The following is a 22,126-nucleotide window of genomic DNA, read 5'->3' as shown; positions in this document are numbered from 1 at the left end:
AGTTTTGAGGACCAGTCATAGACAATTTATGGTGAAAAGCAAATTTTATTTTCACCCACATATTTACCTGGCTTCGAGACTCTCCCGAAGGACAGTGCGGTGAAGACACAACAAACTCCCTTCTTGTCTCTCATGGACACATACTTGTTGTTGACTTTGGACTAGCGACTGCACAATACATCACGGCCGCGGAACAGAGACACACTACGAGCTTACACTCACACACAGCCACAAAAGTATACGCCACACATACACACCCCACCCCCCCAACCCAATGCCCTTGACGCAAATCCCATAGGGGTGATGAATGGATGGTCAGCGCCTGAGAGCTGCGGCCTACCACCTCTGTTGCTAGATATCTCGAGATGTATGTCGTAATATGTATATATGCTTTGCTATGGAGGTTTTTTTCCCACTCCAGACTGGGCCCCCTTAGAAGCCCAGTCTAGATTGTATTTTTCTTTACTCATCCTTCCCCAACGTTTACCTTTTTCCCATCTGTTACGGGGCACCTTATGGCGATTCATCAGCGTTCTTGTTCTGTAACCCTGTACACTGTTTGTTTGTCTAATCTTGAACAGGTTTGTGCTGAAAACAAAGTTTTGTTGTACTTGTGCAATGACTATAAAGACCTATCCTATCCTACCAAGTTGCATGCAATGCTGCATTACACAACAGTGGCTTTAGTTGGATACATGCTTTCACTATATTTATCACAGACAACGTTTCACTAGATTTTTACATATTTTATAATCAACAAGTGGGCCTACCTTTATTTTTTTAAAATAAAATCTCAAGTTGGGAACTTTTAACAAACCCACGTGCCTCCAACCCCTTTATATGAACAATGGGCAATAATGCACTTTGCACGACTGTCACCTTCTCTATTTATTACAGACTGAGAACGATACAAAAAAAATCAACATGATCAATAACAAGAGAACACAAAGCAACAAAGTTGTTTTGACATAGAAATATGCACAAAGCATCAGATAGGTAAGAAGAATAACCATCAGACAAAATATTGTGCTGGTGCATTATACACATCACAGAACAGCAGTTTGGTAGAATGCCTAAAAAAATGCACACAAAGCAGAGGGAGATGTGAAGGTGCAGAATGATGCTATTTCACAACGAAGGCTATACAACACAATACTTTTTTAGTCTTCCACACATTTCACTCTGAATGCAAATCCTTTCCTCTGACTGGTTTAAAATGACAAAACACAACAGAATGGATCAAAACCAGCTTTTTTTTTGTTTTTCTTTTCCAAAAATGTACATTTGCGGAACACAATACTGAAATGATTTTCCATTACCGAGCACAAATCGAAGCGCTACAACAGGGGTCGGGAACCTTTTTGGCTGAGAGAGCCAATAATCCAAATATTTTAAAACGTATTTCCGCAAGAGCCGTATAATATTTTTTCAACACTGAACACGACTAAACGCGTGCATTTTTAAGTAAGACCAACATTTCTAGAGTATAATAGGTCTCTCATTCTTTGTAATATGATTGTTATTCTGAAGCTAACTGTGGAGGGGGCGTGGCCTGCGGGCCTGCAGCGACAGGTACATAGAAGGCCCACCTGGGCCTTTTTATCTAATCACCTGTCGCTTTGTTTATAAGCAGCAGCCAGGAGGGGGGACGGGGTTGGGGCTGGAGCCAGAGTGCGAGCGAGAACGGAAGAGGAAAAAGACAATTTCTGGAAAGCAACTAAATAAAAAAATATTGTAACACTGAAACAGGCTCTCATGTCGGTGCTTGGTGGTCTGAAGAACCCCCAGGAGGGCAAACCCTAAACTAACCGATAATAAATAAATCACTTCTTACTTTTATTGCAACTTCTTGAATTAGTGTGGTAGAAAAAGGATGGATGGATTCAAATGCATGAGCATGTTTTATATTTTGAACGTTATTTTTAACAGTCTCAGCTCAGATTTATCCGAGAGCCAGATGCAGTTATCAAAAGAGCCGCATCTGGCTCGCGAGCCATAGGTTCCCTACCCCTGCTCTACAGAGTGGACTAAAAAACAAAACATCACTTTGCAGAAACTCTTCATTCCCACTGGAGCTGCTTTGTACCTTCTAATAATAGCAACACCCGCTATATACATACTGCAGGGGACAGTGTGGCACTTTATCAAGATTTATTTACACATTCCATCATGGCTTTGCACATTTTTCATAACACATATCACGGAAATGCCGCTCTCAGCAGTCTTATTTAAAATATCAATAAATTACTGCGACAACTGTTACAGTCCTTTTTCACTGGCAACTGAGAAAAATCCTGCAAGAAAGGACCATCATTTTTTTTTTTCCCCCAAGTGACCAAAACAACCCTGCATGTGTCATTTTAAGCGTTATTGTGTACACAATTCGATCGGTCTAAGTTCTCACAGGAATATAGTAGGAAGTTGTACAAAACAAAAGAGTAAATGTTATACATTCCAACTTTACAAGGGCATGCACAGACAAAGCGGCGTTCAATTCCGAAGCGAGTCCAGCCACAACACACTCTGCAAAACATGACCGAAAGTTTACGTTTGGCATGGAAACGCCATCAATTGTAAAATAGTGGTTATGCTTGGAACGTGCTTCATTAAAAAAAAGAAGCTTTTTTGACTCAGTTAGCACACTGCAAGCATTTAAATATTATAGTACAGTACGTATTGTACAACATCTGACTAAACCTCTGTGAGAACACTACTACTGTACTTACTTCCCTGGTTTTAACATGTCTGAATCACCCAAAAGACATGGCAATAAGTGGTGATTTTAGTCTTAGTCTACTTTCTGGTATCTATTACGCATACGGGGTCTGATCTATTAAGATCCAAACAAATAGCATGTGCAAACTATGATGTGTGTACTATTAGTGGGCTTCCTGTGGATCAACAGTACTCAGACTGTGTGTACAATTGATAACAAGTACAAAAGTGGTGATTATCACCCTATTTAAATGACATTTTTGCAACCTGTTGCCATGGAGACACTCATTTCTCTCTACATTTTATGGCATCATAACCTTTGGCTTTTCATCATGCTGTTGACATGCAGCATACAAATATAACATATAACTAGGCTTTATTGAAGCTTGATCGAGACAACAGAACCTACTCTAGGCAAGCTGATCGTGTGCTCTGGTGTTGTGACGACTGGGATGAGCCCAATGCAAAATATTTTGTATTTTGCAAGAATTTTTTTTGAATAGGAGATACATTTTCGGATCTAAAAAAAAAAAAAACAATAAACACCAAAACAAATCTGTTTAATGTGTTTTATTCCGCCTCTTAATCATCCAGCGGTTATAAAATGTCATTGCTGAATACAAAATGTGTCTTAATATTTTTATCTTTTATTTCTGACAGTCCAAATATGTGGACACTAGTATTGTCCAGATACAGATATGTTGGTAACCTTACCAGTACCAACATGTATTTAGATACTTTCCGGTACTTTGATACTTTTCTAACTAAAGGGCACCACAAAAAAATGTCATTATTGGCTTTATTTTAACAAAAAATCTTATGCTTCTTACTGCAATTTTGTCCTTAAATAAAATAGTGAACATACATGACAACTTGCCTTTTTGTAGTAAGTAAACAAACAAAGACTCCTAATTTAGCCGCTGACATATGATCATTTTCCATTTTATTATTTTATCAAATTAAGGAGAAGTGGTATAAAATGAATTATAAATCTATTTGTTCATTTACTGTTTATATCTGATTACTTTCTCTTTTAACATGTTCTATCTACACTTACGTAAAAATGTAATAATCACTTATTCTTCTGTTCTTTGATACTTTACATTATTTTTGGGTATCAATCCGATACAGGATCATACATTGGTCATATTCAAAGTACTCGTGTGTCCAGGGACATATTTCTTGAGTTTATAAACATAATATAAATTAAAAAAAAAAAAAAAAAAAGATTTTGTGATGCTAAACAATATCGATGTAATCATAGTAGCATCGACTAGATACGCTCCTGTACTTGGTATCATTACAGTGGATGTCATGTGTAGATCCACCCACAGCATTTGTTTACATTTGGTGAGCTATCCCAGGAGAGCCCAACTTTGAAGCAATGGATGGAAACCACAATGGACATATATAAAAAGTACATAACTCCACATGCGTTCATTCATAGTTTTGATGCCTTTGGTGACAATCCACAATGTAAATAGTCATAATGGAGGGGGGCGTGGCCTGTGTGCCAGCCACGGAACGGGTGTGTCAGGACCGGCCTCAAAGGCAGCGACAGGTGCATAGATGGCCCAGGTGGGCCTTGTTATCTAATCACCTGTCGCCTTTATTAGCAGCAGCCGTGATGAGACAAAAAGTTGGAGTTGGCGGTGCTGCTGAGAGACGCAGACGGAGAGGAATACACTTTGCTGAAAAGCAAAATATTGTGCACCATTTGATGAAAGTAAAACAAGTGTTATATCCAGAAATCCGGGCTCTCCTGGCAGTGTGTGGTGGTCAGAAGAACCCACTAAAGGGCAACCTCTACAGCAGTGGTTCTTAACCTGGGTTCGATCGAACCCTAGGGGTTCGGTGAGTCGACCTCAGGCGTTCGGCGGAGATCAAAACACACCCGACTCTTCGTATAAATACATATTTCTCCCTTTTGGCATATTACAGATACGGCAACAGCTGACTGATTTGCCGCTGTGTAATTTGTTGTGAGTTTATGCGCTATCTTAGTTTTGTTGTTTGAACAAGGTGATGTTCATGCACGGTTGATTTTGTGCACCAGTAAAAAAAAAATATGGTAACACTTTAGTATGGGGAACATATTCACTTTTAACTAGTTGCTTATTAACATGCAAATTAGTAATATATTGGTTCTTAACAAGTCATTAAGTACTAATTAATGCCTTATTCGGCATGGCCTTATTATAACGCTAACCCTCTAACCCTGACCCTAACCAAATAACTAACATATTCTATTACTTAGAATATGTTCCCCTAGTGTCCAAATAACTCTAAATTAAGTCTTTGTTACTTAGAATATGTTCCCCTATACTAAAGTGTTACCAAAAACATACAACTTTGTCTTGAATTTGAAAAAAAAAAACATCTTATTTTTCAGTAAAGAACGTTTCGGTGAATGCGCATATAAAACTGGTGGGGTTCGGTGCCTCCAACAAGGTTAAGAACCACAGCTCTACAGTCATGAAAATAAAGAAAACGCATTGAATGAGAAGGTGTGTCCAAACTTTTGGCCTGTACTGTACATAAAAACAAATGCTATGTAAAGTAGATTGCACTCTTTAATCTTCCTTTTTAAGAGACATAATCCCCTGTGTGCACAAGTTTAGTAGTAGATCCCATTTGCATGCATTATCAAGTTTGTGCATGTTTAATAAACATAAATCTTTAGTAGACCAGGCCCATAATATGCATAAATAGTAGGGGTGTAACGGTACGTGTATTTGTACTGAACCGTTTCGGTACGGAGGTTTCGGTTCGGTTCGGAGGTGTACCGAACGACACGGACATATTAAGTAGCGCACCGCACGTTTTGTAAACAATGCACACCGAGGCACCATGAATTGATTAACGTGGACCCCGACTTAAACAAGTTGAAAAACTTATTCGGGTGTTATCATTTAGTGGTCAATTGTACGGAATATGTACTGTACTGTGCAATCTACTAATAAAAGTTTCAATCAATCAAAAAAAACAACAACACACGGCATGCTAGCATCGGGCTATGATAGACTGACCACACATCCTCTTTTCACGGGATATGTCCTCTTTGCGGGTCTGTCCAGGTGGAGTTTCTTAAATGCCTCGAATGTCCGGCATTTTAAGTTAGGGGTGCATGTATTCTAAACTTACGTTCAGGGTTAAGAAGGGGTTAAAACCCCCCCAAAAAAGTGGTGTGCGCAGCAACATTCGGGGCAGAGACAGAGAGAGCGAGAGAGTTATGATAAACGCGCATGCGTCGCCAGGCTCTGCTTTTTACCCATAGATATATCAGATGTTTTATTATCTCTAGCAGGTGTGTCAAAAGTCAATCAATCAATCAATGTTTACTTATATAGCCCTAAATCACTAGTGTCTCAAAGGGCTGCACAAACCACTACGACATCCTCGGTAGGCCCACATAAGGGCAAGGAAAACTCACACCCAGTGGGACGTCGGTGACAATGATGACTATGAGAACCTTGGAGAGGACGAAAGCAATGGATGTCGAGCGGGTCTAACATGATACTGTGAAAGTTCAATCCATGGTGGATCCAACACAGCCGCGAAGAGTACAGTCCAAAGCGGAGCCAGCAGGAAACCATCCCAAGCGGAGGTGGATCAGCAGCGTAGGGATGTCCCAAGCCGATAGACAGGCAAGCGGTCCATCCTGGGTCCCGACTCTGGACGAGCGGTCCATCCTGGGTCCCGACTCTGCACAGCCAGTACGTCATCCATGGCCATTAAACCGGACCACCTCCACAAGGGAGAGTGGGACATAGGAGTAAAAGAAAAGAAACGGCAGATCAACTGGTCTAAAAATGGAGTCTATTTAAAGGCTAGAATATACAAATGAGTTCTAAAGTGAGACTTAAATGGTTCTACTGAGGTGGCATCTCGAACTGTTACCGGGAGGGCATTCCAGAGTACTGGAGCCCGAATGGAAAACACTCTATAGCCCGCAGACTTTTTTTGGGCTTTGGGAATCACTAATAAGCCGGAGTCCTTTGAACGCGGCCCACAGCTAATGTTTTAAAGGCCCACGGCACATCCTAAAAATACTATTAAAATAAACAAAAACATAAAAAAAAGTGAACTAAAAAAGCTTAAAGGCTAAATGTAATTTAGAAAAAGTTGCAACGGTGACTAACAAACAAAAGCTGTTTTTCTTTTTCTTTCAAACTGTCATTGCTCAAAACATAATATTGAATCAAAATCAATGTTATTATGAATTATTCACCTATCCAAGTTTCCGGTTACTTCACATCAAATATTCCACTAAGAAATATATTTTTGGTGGAAGATTTAGCAAATTTGTTAAATAAATAATCAAAACATTTATATCTTGTTTTTTTCTTACTGTACCGAAAATGAACCGAACCGTGACCTCTGAACCGAGGTACGTACCGAACCGAAATGTTTGTGTACCGTTACACCCCTAATAAATAAATACAAAATATGATTCATCTCATATAATGGTATTCTGGGGGTCATTTACTAACAGTGTCTAAGGGCAGGCTGTAGTTTGCCGCTCAGTCTCGTGTGAGTTTCCATTGGGTTCACCATGCTTAGAGACAAGTGGGAGGTCAAACAGGATAAATAATGCACTATTTCCTTACATGGGGTATCTGCTGTAAACAATCCTGATATGATTTATGCATCTTGATCATAAGCTAAGACCTCTAAATCTCTGGTGCAAAATGTATCAGATTCATTTATTCACTGACTTCCGGTGATCCCCTTTCACTAAGTTTAGACATATTTCCCAAAAGCAGAGGCTCTTCAAACAGAATCTCTTTGGCAGTTGGTAGAGTGGGTACAAACTGGTCGCTCGGGGTGTGGAGCTCCTCTATGTCCGTGGTGAAGTGGTCAAGACTCTCCCCGTTGGATATGTCCTTGATGACACTGTAGGTGAGCGCCATGCTGTATGAAGCAGGTTTCTCCAGCCGCTGAGGACCGCAGTGACACAACTTTTTAAAGGCTGCGCGGAATTTCTGGGACATGGCGTTGTAAATGACCGGGTTGATGGCGCTGTTCAAGTAGATGCAGAGGCGGCAGAAGAGCAGGAACCACGTGTCCAGGTAGGCCTTGTCCAGGAAGGAGTTGACCACCACTAAGGTCCGGTAGGGCATCCATAGTAAGGCGAAAAGGATCACGACCACGGCCAGCATCTTTGTGACCTATTACAGTAAAACGTGTTAATATATGCAGTATGGATAACAACACATTTGTACATGCAAACCATTAATTCATAATACAGTGGGAAGGTTTGGGTACCTTTCAATGTACCTGGTAATCAATACCTGTACTCAACAGTACCAATCCTTGGTACTTTGATGTGTGTTAGTAAAATCAAATGTTTTTCATTTAGTATTTAACACTGAGTTGATATTTTTAACTGTGCTGTCCAGCGGCGAGTAAACTATTTCAGTGGTCCCCAACCACCGCTCGATTGGTACCGGGCTGCAGAAGAATTTTGTATTAACTTTAATTAAAAAATATATTTTTATTTTTATTTTTATCAAATCAACATAAAAACACAAGACACACTTACAATTAGTGCACCAACCCCCAAAAAAACCTCCCTTTTTCATGACCAACCTTGCTAACTGTCACATCGGGTTCTCATGTTTATGCGGTGGTCGTTTCCTCAAAATGCAGATGGACACACGGAAGCAGCATAAGTGATAGGATGTAGAATTTAGAGATTGTAATTAGCAGAGTAAGCTCTTGACTTTTATTACTATGTCATTTTATATTCGCAACTTAAAAATGTTTATTATTAATGGCAACAGTAGAGCACCGTTATTTGTATTATATGGAGCTAATGTTATTGTAATGCCAGGATTAATAAAAACCATTGTAGTACTGGACAGCTCCAGCTGGGGGCGCGTTCTGCTGGGAGATATACTAGGGCAGGGGTCAGCAACCCGCGGCTCCGGAGCCGCTTGCTTTGGCCACTCTGACGTAGTTCAGCTGCATACTTGCCAACCCTCCCAATATCAGTGCCCCTCCTGAAAATCTCCTGAAAATCTCCGGGGTCAACCACTGTCTGATTTTCACCCAGACAACAATACTGAGGGCGTGCCGTGATGACGCTGCCTTTAATATCCGCTTTTTAATCATATTAACTGTGTGCCGGTCCAGTCACATGTTGTATGAGGCTTCTTACTCACATAAGTGACGCACACTTGATCAACAGCCATACAGGTTACACTGAGGGTGGCGACATAAACAACTTTAACACTGTTACAAATATGCGCCACACTGTGAACCCACACCAAACAAGAATAACAAACACATTTCGGGAGAACATCGGCACCGTAACACAACATAAACACAAAAGAATGTCTGACAATTAGGAAGGTTTGTGTCATGTTGTCCTCCTACAAAAACCATATTAAAACAAAAATATATTTTTCCTCCCCACTTTTTTCTATTTTCATTCATTTTTGAAAAAGCTCCAGGGAGCCACAAGGGCGGCGCTAAAGAGCCGCAGGTTGCAGACCCCACCCCAGACAAATGTTCCTTCTCCTCACAATGACAGCATTTCGGTGTCATTATCAATCAATCAATCAATCAATCAATGACTATTTATATAACCCTAAATCACTAGTGTCTCAAAGGGCTGCACAAACCACAACACAAACCACAACGACATCCTCGGTAGAGCCCACATAAAGGCAAGGAAAACTCACACCCAGTGGGACGTCGGTGACAATGATGACTATGAGAAACCTTGGAGAGGACCGCATATGTGGGCAACCCCCCTCTAGGGGACCGAAAGAAATGGATGTCGAGCGGGTCTAACATGATACTGTGCAAGTTCAATTCATAGTGGAACCAACACAACTGTGAGGGTCCAATCCAAAGTGTATCCAACACAGCAGAGAGAGTCCCGTCCACAGTGGAGCCAGCAGGAAACGACCCCAAGCGGAGGCGGATCAGCAGCGCAGAGATGTCCCAGCCGATACAAAGGCAAGCGGTCCATCCTGGGTCCCGGCTCTGGACAAGCGGTCCATCCTGGGTCCCGACTCAGGACAGCCAGCACCTCATCCATGGCCGCCGGACCGGACCCCCTCCAGTGGGACAGAGGAAAAAAAGAAAAGAAACGGCAGATCAACTGGTCTAAAAAGGGAGTCTATTTAAAGGCTAGAGTATACAAATGAGTTTTAAGGTGAGACTTAAATGCTTCTACTGAGGTAGCATCTCGAACTGTTACCGGGAGGGCATTCCAGAGTACTGGAGCCCGAACGGAAAATGCTCTATATGCTGGAGGCTCCCATTATAAATAATGTGAGGATGTGAGGAACCCTCACACGGGTGACATCATCGTCTGCTACTTCCGGTGAAGGCAGGGCTTTTTTATTAGCGACCAAAAGTTGCGAACTTTATCGTCGATGTTCTCTACTAAATCCTTTCAGCACAAATATGGCAATATCGCGAAATGATCAAGTATGACACATAGAATGGACCTGCTATCCCCGTTTAAATAAGAAAATCTCATTTCAGTAGGCCTTTAAGGCAATTACTAAACTAAGCAATACATGACTCGGGCAACGGATCATGACAGCAAACTTAACTTTAGTCTTTATAGACTATAAATATGCTCTATGGATTATATATGATCCGCTTCAGATGGTTTCCTGTGGACGGGACTCTCGCTGCTGTCTTGGAGCCACTATGGATTGAACTTTCACAGTATCATGTTGGACCCGCTCGACATCCATTGCTTTCGGTCCCCTAGAGGGGGGGGGTTGCCCACATCTGAGGTCCTCTCCAAGGTTTCTCATAGTCAGCATTGTCGCTGGCGTCCCACTGAATGTGAATTCTCCCTGCCCACTGGGTGTGAGTTTTCCTTGCCCTTTTGTGGGTTCTTCCGAGGATGTTGTAGTCGTAATGATTTGTGCAGTCCTTTGAGACATTTGTGATTTGGGGCTATATAAATAAACATTGATTGATTGATTGATATATTCACAATGATGTCCCTACTTTCAGTTGAAATTCCCTTTAGATGTCTCATTGTATTGCCATTTAAAGGCGTACTGAAATGAGATTTTCTTATTTAAACGAGAATAGCAGGTCCATTCTATGTGTCATACTTGATCATTTCGCGGTATTGCCATATTTTTGCTGAAAGGATTTAGTAGAGAAAATAGACGATAAAGTTCGCCCATTTTGGTACTTCCTGAAAAAGCCTTGCCTTTACCGGAAGTCGCAGAGGATGACGTCACATGTTGATGGCTCCTCATATATTCACATTGATTTTAATGGGAGTCTCCAACAAAAACAGTTATTCGGACCGAGAAAACGATAATTTCCCCATTAATTTGAGCGAGGATGAAAGATTTGTGTTTGAGGATATTGATAGCAACGGACGAGAAAAAAAACAAAACAAAACACGATAGCATTGGGACGTATTCCGAAGTTTTTAAAGACATTTACTAGGATAATTCTGGGAAATCCCTTATCTTTCTATTGTGTTTCTAGTGTTTTAGTGAGTTTAATAGTACCACGGCCGGCTGTTGACGCACAGTGTCTCAGGCGAGTAGACGGCAGCTATGGACGGCACAAGCTCAGCTTTTACTCGGTAAGAACCGACTTTTTAACCACAATTTTCTCACCGAAACCTGCTGGTTGACATTTGGTCGGGATCCATGTCTGCTTGACCGCGCTGTGATCCATAGTAAATTTTCATCTCCGGGAATTTTAAACAAGGAATCACCGTGTGTTTGTGTGGCTAAAGGCTAAAGGTTCCCAACTCCATCCTTCTACTGTGACTTCTCCAATATTAATTGAACAAATTACAAAAGATTCAGCAACACAGATGTCCAAAATACTGTGTAATTATGCCGTTAAAGCAGACGACTTTTACCTGTGTGTGTGCGTAGCGCTCACACTTCCTAAAACCCTGTGACGTCACGCATACACGGCATCATTACACGACGTTTCTAAGACGAAACTCCCGGGAAATTTAAATTGTAATTTAGAAAACTAAAAAAGCCGTATTGGCATGTGTTGTAATGTTAATATTTCGTCATTGATGTATAAACTATCAGACTGCGTGGTCGGTAGTAGTGGGTTTCAGTAGGCCTTTAATATACCTTGCCTTGGAACCCTCTTAAATTAAAGTCATAATCTACACTTTAAACATATTTGATTGATTTATCAAAAACAATTGTGGTGAAATATCAAGATAAAGTAAAGCCGCTGCTCCTGCACATCGAGAGGAGCCAGATGAGGTGGTTCGGGCATCTGGTCAGGATGCCATCCGAACGCCTCCCTAGGGAAGTGTTTAGGGCACATCCAACCGGTAGGAAGCCACGGGGAAGACCCAGGACACGTTGGGAAGATTATGTCTCCCGGCTGGCCTGGGAACGCCTCGGGATCCCCCGGGAAGAGCTAGACGAAGTGGCTGGGAGAGGGAAGTCTGGGCTTCCCTTCTTACGCTGCTGCCCCCGCGACCCGACCTCTGATAAGCGGAAGAAGATGGATGGATATCGAGATACAACTAAACTATGAGGACATGCCTCAGGTGGATTTTCCTGTCAGAATAATACAAAAAAATATTTCAAATCAATGCATCAGCATGAAGTTGGAAATGACAAGATTTATTATCTTTCCATATTACTTGGTGCTAACTTCAACACCTTTTCATAATTGAACCCCCGTCCCAGACCTCCTCCTGCTATACTCTGATAATCAGACAATAAGATGACCCAAAGCGTCCTTAGCTGTCGTTCCAAATACAGTAAATATTTTCTCTTCTCATTGTAGTGATTGCTAAGATGTTTGATGGCACCAGCAGTAGAACAATGACTGCATCTTGAAATTTTATCCTGATGGTGAAGTGCTGCCTTCAGACAAGATTGGGATTTTGAGAGCCTTCAAGGGTTTTTTTTTTTCCTTCTTCTTTTGCATTTATGTATTTTTATTGTTCTGTGGCATGCTGGCACAATACACAATAATATATCTGATAATTGGTGGAGCTGATAGGATAGCAGCAGGATTACGAGGTGCAGCTAATAAATGAGCTGGAATTGGATTGGACACCCATGATGAAGCAAAATACACAAAAATCAGCTCATTACAAACTCATTAGGATAGAAGAGAGCCAAACATACTTATATTCAGACGTATAAATGACTGGTGAGGGGAGGGAACAGACATCCATCCATCCATTTCTACTGCTTATCCCCTTTGGGGTGGCGCTGGTGCCTATCTCAGCTACAATCGGGCAGAAGGCGACGTACACCCTGGACAAGTCGCCACCTCATCGCAGGGCCAACACAGATAGACTCTCGGGCCAATTTAGTGTTGCCAATCAACCTATCCCCAGGTGCACGTCTCTGGAGGTGGGAGGAAGCCGGAGTACCCGGAGGGAACCCACGCATTCACGGGGAGAACATGCAAACTCCACACAAAAAGATCCCGAGCCCGGGATTGAACCTAGGACTACTCAGGACCTTCGTATTGTGAGGCAGACGCACTAACCCCTGTTCACCGTGCTGCCCAGAGAACAAACAATAGTGTGGAATATGTTTTGCATTCAAGATTAAGTGTTACATTGTTTTAGCTATGGCGACTCTCGATAAAATAACTTCCATAGGTGGCTCGCGGTCCACATGAGGACCTTGACCTTGTCTCGCTACTTTTTGTTAATGATTATTTTTAGCCTTTTAGTGTTGCCAATCAACCTATCTCCAGGTGCATGTCTTTGGAAGTGGGAGGAAGCCGGAGTACCCGGAGAGAACCCACGCATTCACGGAGAGAACATGCAAACTCCACACAAAAAGATCCCGAACCCGGGATTGAACCTAGGACTACTCAGGACCTTCGTATTGTGAGGCAGACGCACTAACCCCTGTCCACCGTGCTGCCCAGAGAACAAACAATAGTGTGGAATATGTTTTGCATTCAAGATTAAGTGTTACATTGTTTTAGCTATGGCGACTCTCGATAAAATAACTTCCATAGGTGGCTCGCGGTCCACATGAGGACCTTGACCTTGTCTCGCTACTTTTTGTTAATGATTATTTTTAGCCTTTTAGTGTTGCCAATCAACCTATCTCCAGGTGCATGTCTTTGGAAGTGGGAGGAAGCTGGAGTAACCGGAGAGAACCCACGCATTCACGGAGAGAACATGCAAACTCCACACAAAAAGATCCCGAGCCCGGGATTGAACCTAGGACTACTCAGGACCTTCGTATTGTGAAGCAGACGCACTAACCCCTGTCCACCGTGCTGCCCAGAGAACAAACAATAGTGTGGAATATGTTTTGCATTCAAGATTAAGTGTTATCTTGTTTTAGCTATGGCGACTCTCGATAAAATAACTTCCATAGGTGGCTCGCGGTCCACATGAGGACCTTGACCTTGTCTCGTTACTTTTTGTTAATGATTATTTTTAGCCTTTTAGTGTTGCCAATCAACCTATCTCCAGGTGCATGTCTCTGGAGGTGGGAGGAAGCTGGAGTAACCGGAGAGAACCCACGCATTCACGGAGAGAACATGCAAACTCCACACAAAAAGATCCCGAGCCGGGATTGAACCTAGGACTACTCAGGACCTTCGTATTGTGAAGCAGACGCACTAACCCCTGTCCACCGTGCTGCCCAGGGAACAAACAATAGTGTGGAATATGTTTTGCATTCAAGATTAAGTGTTACCTTGTTTTAGCTATGGCGACTCTCGATAAAATAACTTCCATAGGTGGCTCGCGGTCCACATGAGGACCTTTACCTTGTCTCGCTACTTTTTGTTAATGATTATTTTTAGCCTTTTAGTGTTGCCAATCAACCTATCCCCAGGTGCATGTCTCTGGAGGTGGGAGGAAGCCGGAGTACCCGGAGGGAACCCAAGCATTCACGGGGAGAACATGCAAACTCCACACAGAGAGATCCCGAGCCTGGGGTTGAACCCAGGACTGCAGGACCTTCGTATTGTGAGGCACATGCCCAAGGAACAAACAATAGTGTGGAATATGTTTTGCATTCAAGATTAAGTGTTACATTGTTTTAGCTATGGCGACTCTCGATAAAATAACTTCCATAGGTGGCTCGCGGTCCACATGAGGACCTTGACCTTGTCCCACTACTTTTTGTTTATGATTATTTTTAGCTTTGACTAGAGATGGAACAGTTAATTAAAAAAAATATAACCGTTTGGTTGATTTAATACAAGTTGGAGCGCATGTTGCTCAGATCATGTTCCTTTGTCTTTGTTACTTATCAGTTTGGAACGTAAGGCCGAGCTATGATTTCCATGAGTTGAGGAATTGGCGGGGAAAAACTGAATATACCACTAAAGGTGAACAGACACATTAATTGACACAATGAGACAGAAATGCTGTCATTGTGAGGAGAAGGAACGTTTGTCTGGGGTGGGGGTCTGCAACCTGCGGCTCTATCTAGTGCAGGGGTCGGCAACCCGCGGCTCCGGAGCCGCATGCGGCTCTTTGGCAACTCTGATGCGGCTCAGCTGCACAATCGCCAACCCCCCAGATTGTTGCGGGGAGATTCCGGAATTCAATGCCTCTTCCGGACGTCAACGTTCTCCAATTTTCACTCGGACTACAAAATCAAGGGCGTGCCGTGATGATATTACTCTTAACGTCCTGTTGAACGTCATCGCCCCCGCCATTCACGGAATGCTATTTGCGTCCTCTTGAACGTCATCGTGCCCGCCATTCACAGAATGCTATTTACGTGCCGACCGGACACATGCATTTCGCTGCTTCTATCGGCACATGTATGAGATTGCAAGGCATACTGGGTGACACAGAGTACACTGACGGTTGTGATATAAACAACTTTAACACTCCTACTAATATGCGCCACATTGTGAACCCACACAAAAGAAGAATGACAAACACATTTCAGGAGAAAATCCTCACTGTAACACAACATAAACGCAACACAACAAATACCCAGAATCCTTTGCATCCATGACATTTCCTGACTATGTTATACACCCCGCGAGCACCAACCACCCCCCCCCCCCCTCCCTGCGTGGTTGAGGTGGGCGATGTGGTAAATAAATAACCCCAAAAATTAATATTTTGTTGTTTTCCTATTGTAGCGAAAATGAACCGAATCGTGACCTCTAAACAGAGGTACGTACCGAACAGAAATGTTTGTGTACCGTATATATATATATATATATGTATATATATATATATATATATTTATGACCCCTGGTATGACATGTATTCAGCTACAGAACCCCACAGCTACAGAATGTGTGTCCATTATGATTTTGCTTCCTGGTTTCGATGACCAGACTAATCTTGCCTCTCATTGGCCAGTCCGTAATATTTCGTCTCAACATTAGTCAATTGTGATTCATCACACGAACACCAACCAATCATCATAGATTTTCTCCGCAAGTATGGATGTTCTTATTCATTCAGGTCATTGTACAATTTACCATTTTTTGGTGGGGCCTGGTTTTGCAGTCCATTTTCTCTCTTCGTAGCTTGTAGCTTTGATGTAAGCTACCTCCCAACATGGTCTAAAAATAGCTGAGCTACAAACATCGCTACTTGTTCTGGACTGGAGCCTGCAATGCCTCAGGCTGGAAGTCTCTCCAGAGAGTGGTGAGGACGGCGGAAAAGATTATCAGGACTCCTCTTCCTCCTATCCAGGAGATCGCAAAAAGCCGCTGCCTGACCAGGGCTCAGAAAATCTGCAAAGACTCCTCCCAGCCCCACCAAGGACTGTTTAGACTGCTGGACTCTAGGAAGACATTCTGCAGCCTCCGTAGCAGAACCTCCAGGTTCAGTAACAGCTTCTTCCCTCAGGCCGTAAGACTCTTGAACGCATCATAATCAAATTATCCCCTCAACTCCCCCCAAAATGGATTAACTCGCTGGAATAAAAAAGACAATATAACATACATCCATAAACCTGGATGCATATGCTAAAGTGCAATGTATATATCTGTCCAGTAATCTATTCATTTATATCTGCACCTTATTGCTTTTTTTAATCCTGCACTACCAAGAGCTAATGCAACGAAATTTCGTTCTTCTTTGTACTGTAAAGTTCAAATTTGAATGACAATAAAAAGGAAGTCTAAGTCTACGTCTAAGTCAAAAATGTAGTGAAGCTACTGGAAAATTGAGTTTTGCTACATGTAGCTTGCTACTGCCGATCACTGCTAATTTCCTGATTCCTGAAGGATCATAGTGTCGATGTGACAGTTTTCTTGTTGCCATTGTTAACATACAACTGGTCATAATGTTAATATATGTAAATATTTCTCAATCTCGAATAATAACATGACGACCAATCATGATGACACACTGCACATGTTTCAACAACTATTTCACAAGAGCTCTGGCTGACAAAGATGGCAAGCAAATAAAGTGTTGCTCAGTTTTGTATTCAACAGTGAGTTATTTCGAATGAGACAGACAAGTGACATTTACACAAGCTGCATTACATCAATGCTTTCGGCGTCATCTGTGAGCAAAACCTAATCCCAGATCCTTTCTTGACCTTTGGTTAATCTAAAAAGTATACACAGAACTGGTTTACTTGTGTCCAAAGTGGTTCAGTTAATCCCGACCAACATATGTGCGTGGGTATTTGTGGGTGTGCGTTCATCAAACAACATGCATCTGCCTGTGCAGATAAAATCCTATTTGAGTTAAAATTAACTGATTAAAATCGGCCAATGGGGAAAGGGATCCTCTGTTACCACACCCTCAATGCATTCAATAAGGTTTATTCCCTTCATCCAATAAACAAACATACAGCTCTGTAAAGGAGTAAAAGGTTTTTACGAGCCTTTAGTGTTTGGTAGATTTACCTTTAAGTTTGCGCCTTTAGAAATACAACATGCGACATCAGCGTTGACATACATGGCCTGTACTTGCAGGTTGGCCACTTTTCTTCACAGCAAATTTGAGAGCCAAATATGTTTAATTCCATCAAAAATTGTCCATATACGTCGACATATGTTGTCATGTTTTCAACATCCTTATTATCACTAACCAGCGTACCACAATAGCACTACTGACTTGTTAAAGAACATTAAAATGTGGCACACATAATTTCCTGTTCAGTGCAAAAATTTTGCAAAATAAAAGAATGGCAGTATTAGCTTGGATTCTATCAACATGTTTTTAGCCACCTGAAAAAAGATAATGGTTTTACGGAACATGGTAAATTGTTGCTTTTTAGTAACTTAAATTTGGATCGTATTTGAATTCATGCTTTTTATATGATCAGTTCCCCTTCCAAAACACACATTAAAAATTCAGCCAATACTTTTGTTTTAAAGGCCTACTGAAATGAGATTTTCTTATTCAAATGGGGAGTATTTTGCGATATTGCCATATTTTTGCTGAAAGGATTTAGTAGAGAACATAAAGATAAATTTCGCAACTTTTAGTCGCTAATAAAAAAGCCTTGCCTTTACCGGAAGTAGCAGACGATGACATCACTGGTGTGAGGGCTCCTCACATCCTCACATTGTTTATAATGTGAGCTTCCAGCAGCAATAGCTATTCGGACCGAGAAAGCGACAATTTCCCCATTAATCTGAGCGAGGATGAAAGATTTGTGGATGAGGAAATTTAGAGTGAAGGACTAGAAAAAAAATAATAAATAAATAAATAAAATAAAGTAAAAAAAAAAAAAGGTGATTACATTAGGAGCGATTCAGATGTTTTTTAGACACATTTACTAGGATGATACTGCGAAATCCCTCATATTTCTATTGTGTTGCTAGTGTTTTAGTGAGTTAAATAGTACCTAATACTCAGAGGGGTGTGTCCAAGGGTGTGTTGACGCAGTCTCTGAGAGAGACTGGAATTTTCTCACCGAAACATGCTGGTTGACAAGTGGTCGGGAACCATGTTCGCTTGACCGCTCTGATCCATAGTAAAGCTTCACCTCTGGGAATTTTAGACAAGGAAACACTGTGTGTTTGTGTGGCTAAAGGCTAAAGCTTCCTACCTCCATCTTTTTACTTTGACTTCTCCATTATTAATTGAACAAATTGCAAAAGATTCAGCAACACAGATGTCCAAAATACTGTGTCATTGCGCAATGAAAAGAGACGACTTTTAGCCGCAAGTGGTGCTGGGCTAAAATGTCCGCTCCATCCAATAACGTCACAAACACGCAACGTTTTCAACAGGAAACTCCACGGGAAATTTAAAATTGTAATTTAGTAAACTGGCATGTGTTGCAATGTTAATATTTCATCATTGATATATAAACTATCAGACTGCGTGGTCGGTAGTAGTGGGTTTCAGTAGGCCTTTCAGGGTAATTGAGAATTTTTTGAGAGACGAACTTAACTTACGGCCTAAACCTAACCAATTTGAGTCATAAACTTGAAACACTGATGTCCTTCATGAACATTGTTGTTTAGTAATTTTAGCATGTTAAAGACCTACATTGGGTATTAAATGTCAGGGTCATTACTTACACCAGGTGTTTCCAAGGTTCCGACCATAAGCCATTTGTCTAAAAGCAAATAATCACAAACTATTTGCTATGTCAGCTATGACGCAAACAGTGTTGGTAATAAATATATGACTGTGGAGAGACAAAGCCGACGGGCTGACAACGGGACGTGACGCTCTTTTGCCGGCTCAAGATGGAGGCCAGGAGGCGGAGGATGTGGCGGAACAGAGAGGCAACGCCACCGTAATCAGAGTCAGGTGCGTAATACACACACTACTGTTAAAAGTTGAAGAACACCTTGTTTATAGCAATAAGTAAGTAAGCATTTCACTGGTAATTCAAATTAAACCACAAATTTAACACTAAACATCCTTTGCTATCAATGTTGTTGTAAACCTTGTAGCAGCTGTAAGTATTTCAACTGTGACAGTTTTTTTTTTTAATTATTATTTTGCCTTCACTGTATACACCAGCTCAATATATTAAAAATAAATAAATAAATAAATGAATAGGCAGGCAATTTAAGTGTTAACTTTCTAATTAATTTCAATTGATTTAATAGTTATGAGTATACAAACAAGTAAATCCATCCATCCATCCATTTTCTACCGCTTATTCCCTTTCGGGTTCGCGGGGGGTGCTGGTGCCTATCTCAGCTACAATCGGGCGGAAGGCAGGGTACACCCTGGACAAGTCGCCACCTCATCACAGGGCCAACACAGATAGACAGACAACATTCACACTCACATTCACACACTAGGGCTAATTTAGTGTTGCCAATCAACCTATCCCCAGGTGCATGTCTTTGGAAGTGGGAGGAAGCCGGAGTACCCGGAGGGAACCCACGCATTCACGGGGAGAACATGCAAACTCCACACAGAAAGATCCCGAGCCTGGATTTGAACCCAGGACTGCAGGAACTTCGTATTGTGAGGCAGACGCACTAACCCCTCTGCCACCGTGAAGCCCACAAACAAGTAAATATGCATTATATTCATCTTGTACACATAACCTCCTTATAGTTTTAATTCCTAAATGGTAAAGGACATTTTTGATTGACCTTGTGTAAATATCTTTAAAAATAAAACAAAATCTTATTTTTACCTAGAAAAGAGCATGCAGTTGTTTACACTTCAGGTTTTATCATACATAATTGATTGCAATGGACGCTGTAGGAGATTGGGAATAACGTAGTGTCAGTTTAAAATATGCTTATTAGATTAGATGCATGAACTTTATTCTGCTGATTCTTTACATTGTTAACATTCAAATCAATCTTGTTCCGAGTTGGTAAATGTTAGAGTACCACATTTAATCAAAATACTGGATGATTGTGACATTCACAAATCTAGTGACTGGCTCCTTAACATGAACAATAGGATTGGGATGTTGCAGTGATTTTTTTATACGGTGACATTGAAGAAACATTTAAATCTCGCTCTGTAAACCAAGGCGGGCTTTTCACATGCACATTTCACTGGGGTGTGGGCCTCCTCGCTGCTCTGACTGCAGCTGGGACTGCTGCGTGAGGAGGCGTTCACTGCAGCACTCGGTGCTTGTTGGGAAAATTAATTGCAGAGTGATATGTGTTTTGTCTACAAAACATCCAAGAAAGTTGTATTTTATTATTAAAAGGCAACTTGTGATGATAATGTCCCATATTTTGAAATACAAATGTTGACAGGTATGATCGGTAATGGTTGGTATCAGCTGATCTCACTCATGGATGATTGGTATCGTAAGTGGCAGCCATAAAACCCTGATCAGAATAATAATCTGTACCTTGCGAATGAATTAGTTCACCACGGTCAGGCTAGGAACCAATCAACAGTGATGAACGAGGGTTTACTCTACTGTAATCTGGCACATTATCATGATTTATTGCACAAGACAGGGCAGTTGCCAGGGGTACTAAATGGCAGAATTTAATTAAAATTTAAAAAAAAATCTAAATTAAGATGTGCACCATTTTCTCCCCATGACTTTTGCACTACATTTGGGTTTTTTTAGTTATTACTTGATCCGAGGGTAATTATTTAAACAACTTATATTTTCTTCAGATTGCTGTGTTGCAAATTTGTTGTGTTGACATTTAAAATTAGACTTTTTTTCTGGCGGGTGCAAAGTTCACTCTCGCCTATTGATGCCACGATTTTACCGGTTTTCCTATCAACCGTATGTTAATAATGTCTGAATTAATTAACTGCATATAACAAAACTGTTGTATATACTGATTCAGAGACGTCAATTTATTATGAAAAGGTCAGTAAATGATGTATATATATGTAAACGCTCTGAAGTGGGAAAGGGGTCTGATTAAATAAGCTTTGCTTTTTCCTACTCCTTTTCGGACATGATGTAAAGCAGGGGTCACCAACCTTTTTGAAACCAAGAGCTACTTCTTGGGCACTGATTAATGCGAAGGGCTACCAGTTTGATACACACTTAAATAAATTGCCAGAAATAGCCAATTTGCTTAATTTACCCTTAATAAATAAATCTATATATATATAAAAAAAAAAGGGTATTTCTGTCTGTCATTCCGTCGTACATTTTTTTTTCCTTTTACGGAAGGTTTTTTGTCGTGAGTAAATGATGAAAAAAAAACTTAATGGAACGGTTTAAAAGAGGAGAAAACACGAAAAAAATTCAAAAACAATTTTGAAACATAGTTTAATTTCAATTTCAACTCTTTAAAATTCAAAATTCAACTGAAAAAAATGAATAGAAAAACTAGCTAATTTGAATCTTTTTGAAAAAAATTTAAAAATAATGTATGGAACATCATTAGTAATTTTTCCTGATAAAAATTAATTTTAAATTTTGATGACATGTTTTAAATGGGTTAAAATCCAATCTGCACTTTGTTAGAATGTATAACAAATTGGACCAAGCTATATTTCTAACAAAGACAAATCATTATTTCTTCTAGATTTTCCAGAACAAAAATTTTAAAAGAAATTCAAAAGACATGGAAATAAGATTTAAATTTGATTCTA

At 40.9% G+C, this 22,126-nt stretch overlaps 1 protein-coding gene across 1 annotated transcript in view; it reads right to left on the bottom strand.

Moving 5' to 3' along the window:
- Positions 1-6,898: 6,898 nt before the first annotated feature.
- The window catches only part of trhra (thyrotropin-releasing hormone receptor a), a 33,723-nt gene continuing 18,495 nt past the window's right edge, over positions 6,899-22,126 (bottom strand). The window contains exon 2 of the mRNA XM_061916403.1: positions 6,899-7,886. Coding sequence (XP_061772387.1) covers positions 7,422-7,886 — 465 coding nt within the window. The 3' untranslated portion in view covers positions 6,899-7,421. The remainder of the gene's footprint in view (positions 7,887-22,126) is intronic.

The sequence above is a fragment of the Nerophis ophidion genome, linkage group LG11, assembly GCF_033978795.1.
Source record: "Nerophis ophidion isolate RoL-2023_Sa linkage group LG11, RoL_Noph_v1.0, whole genome shotgun sequence".
NCBI lineage: Eukaryota > Metazoa > Chordata > Actinopteri > Syngnathiformes > Syngnathidae > Nerophis > Nerophis ophidion.
This window is presented reverse-complemented; position numbering and strand designations above follow the sequence as displayed.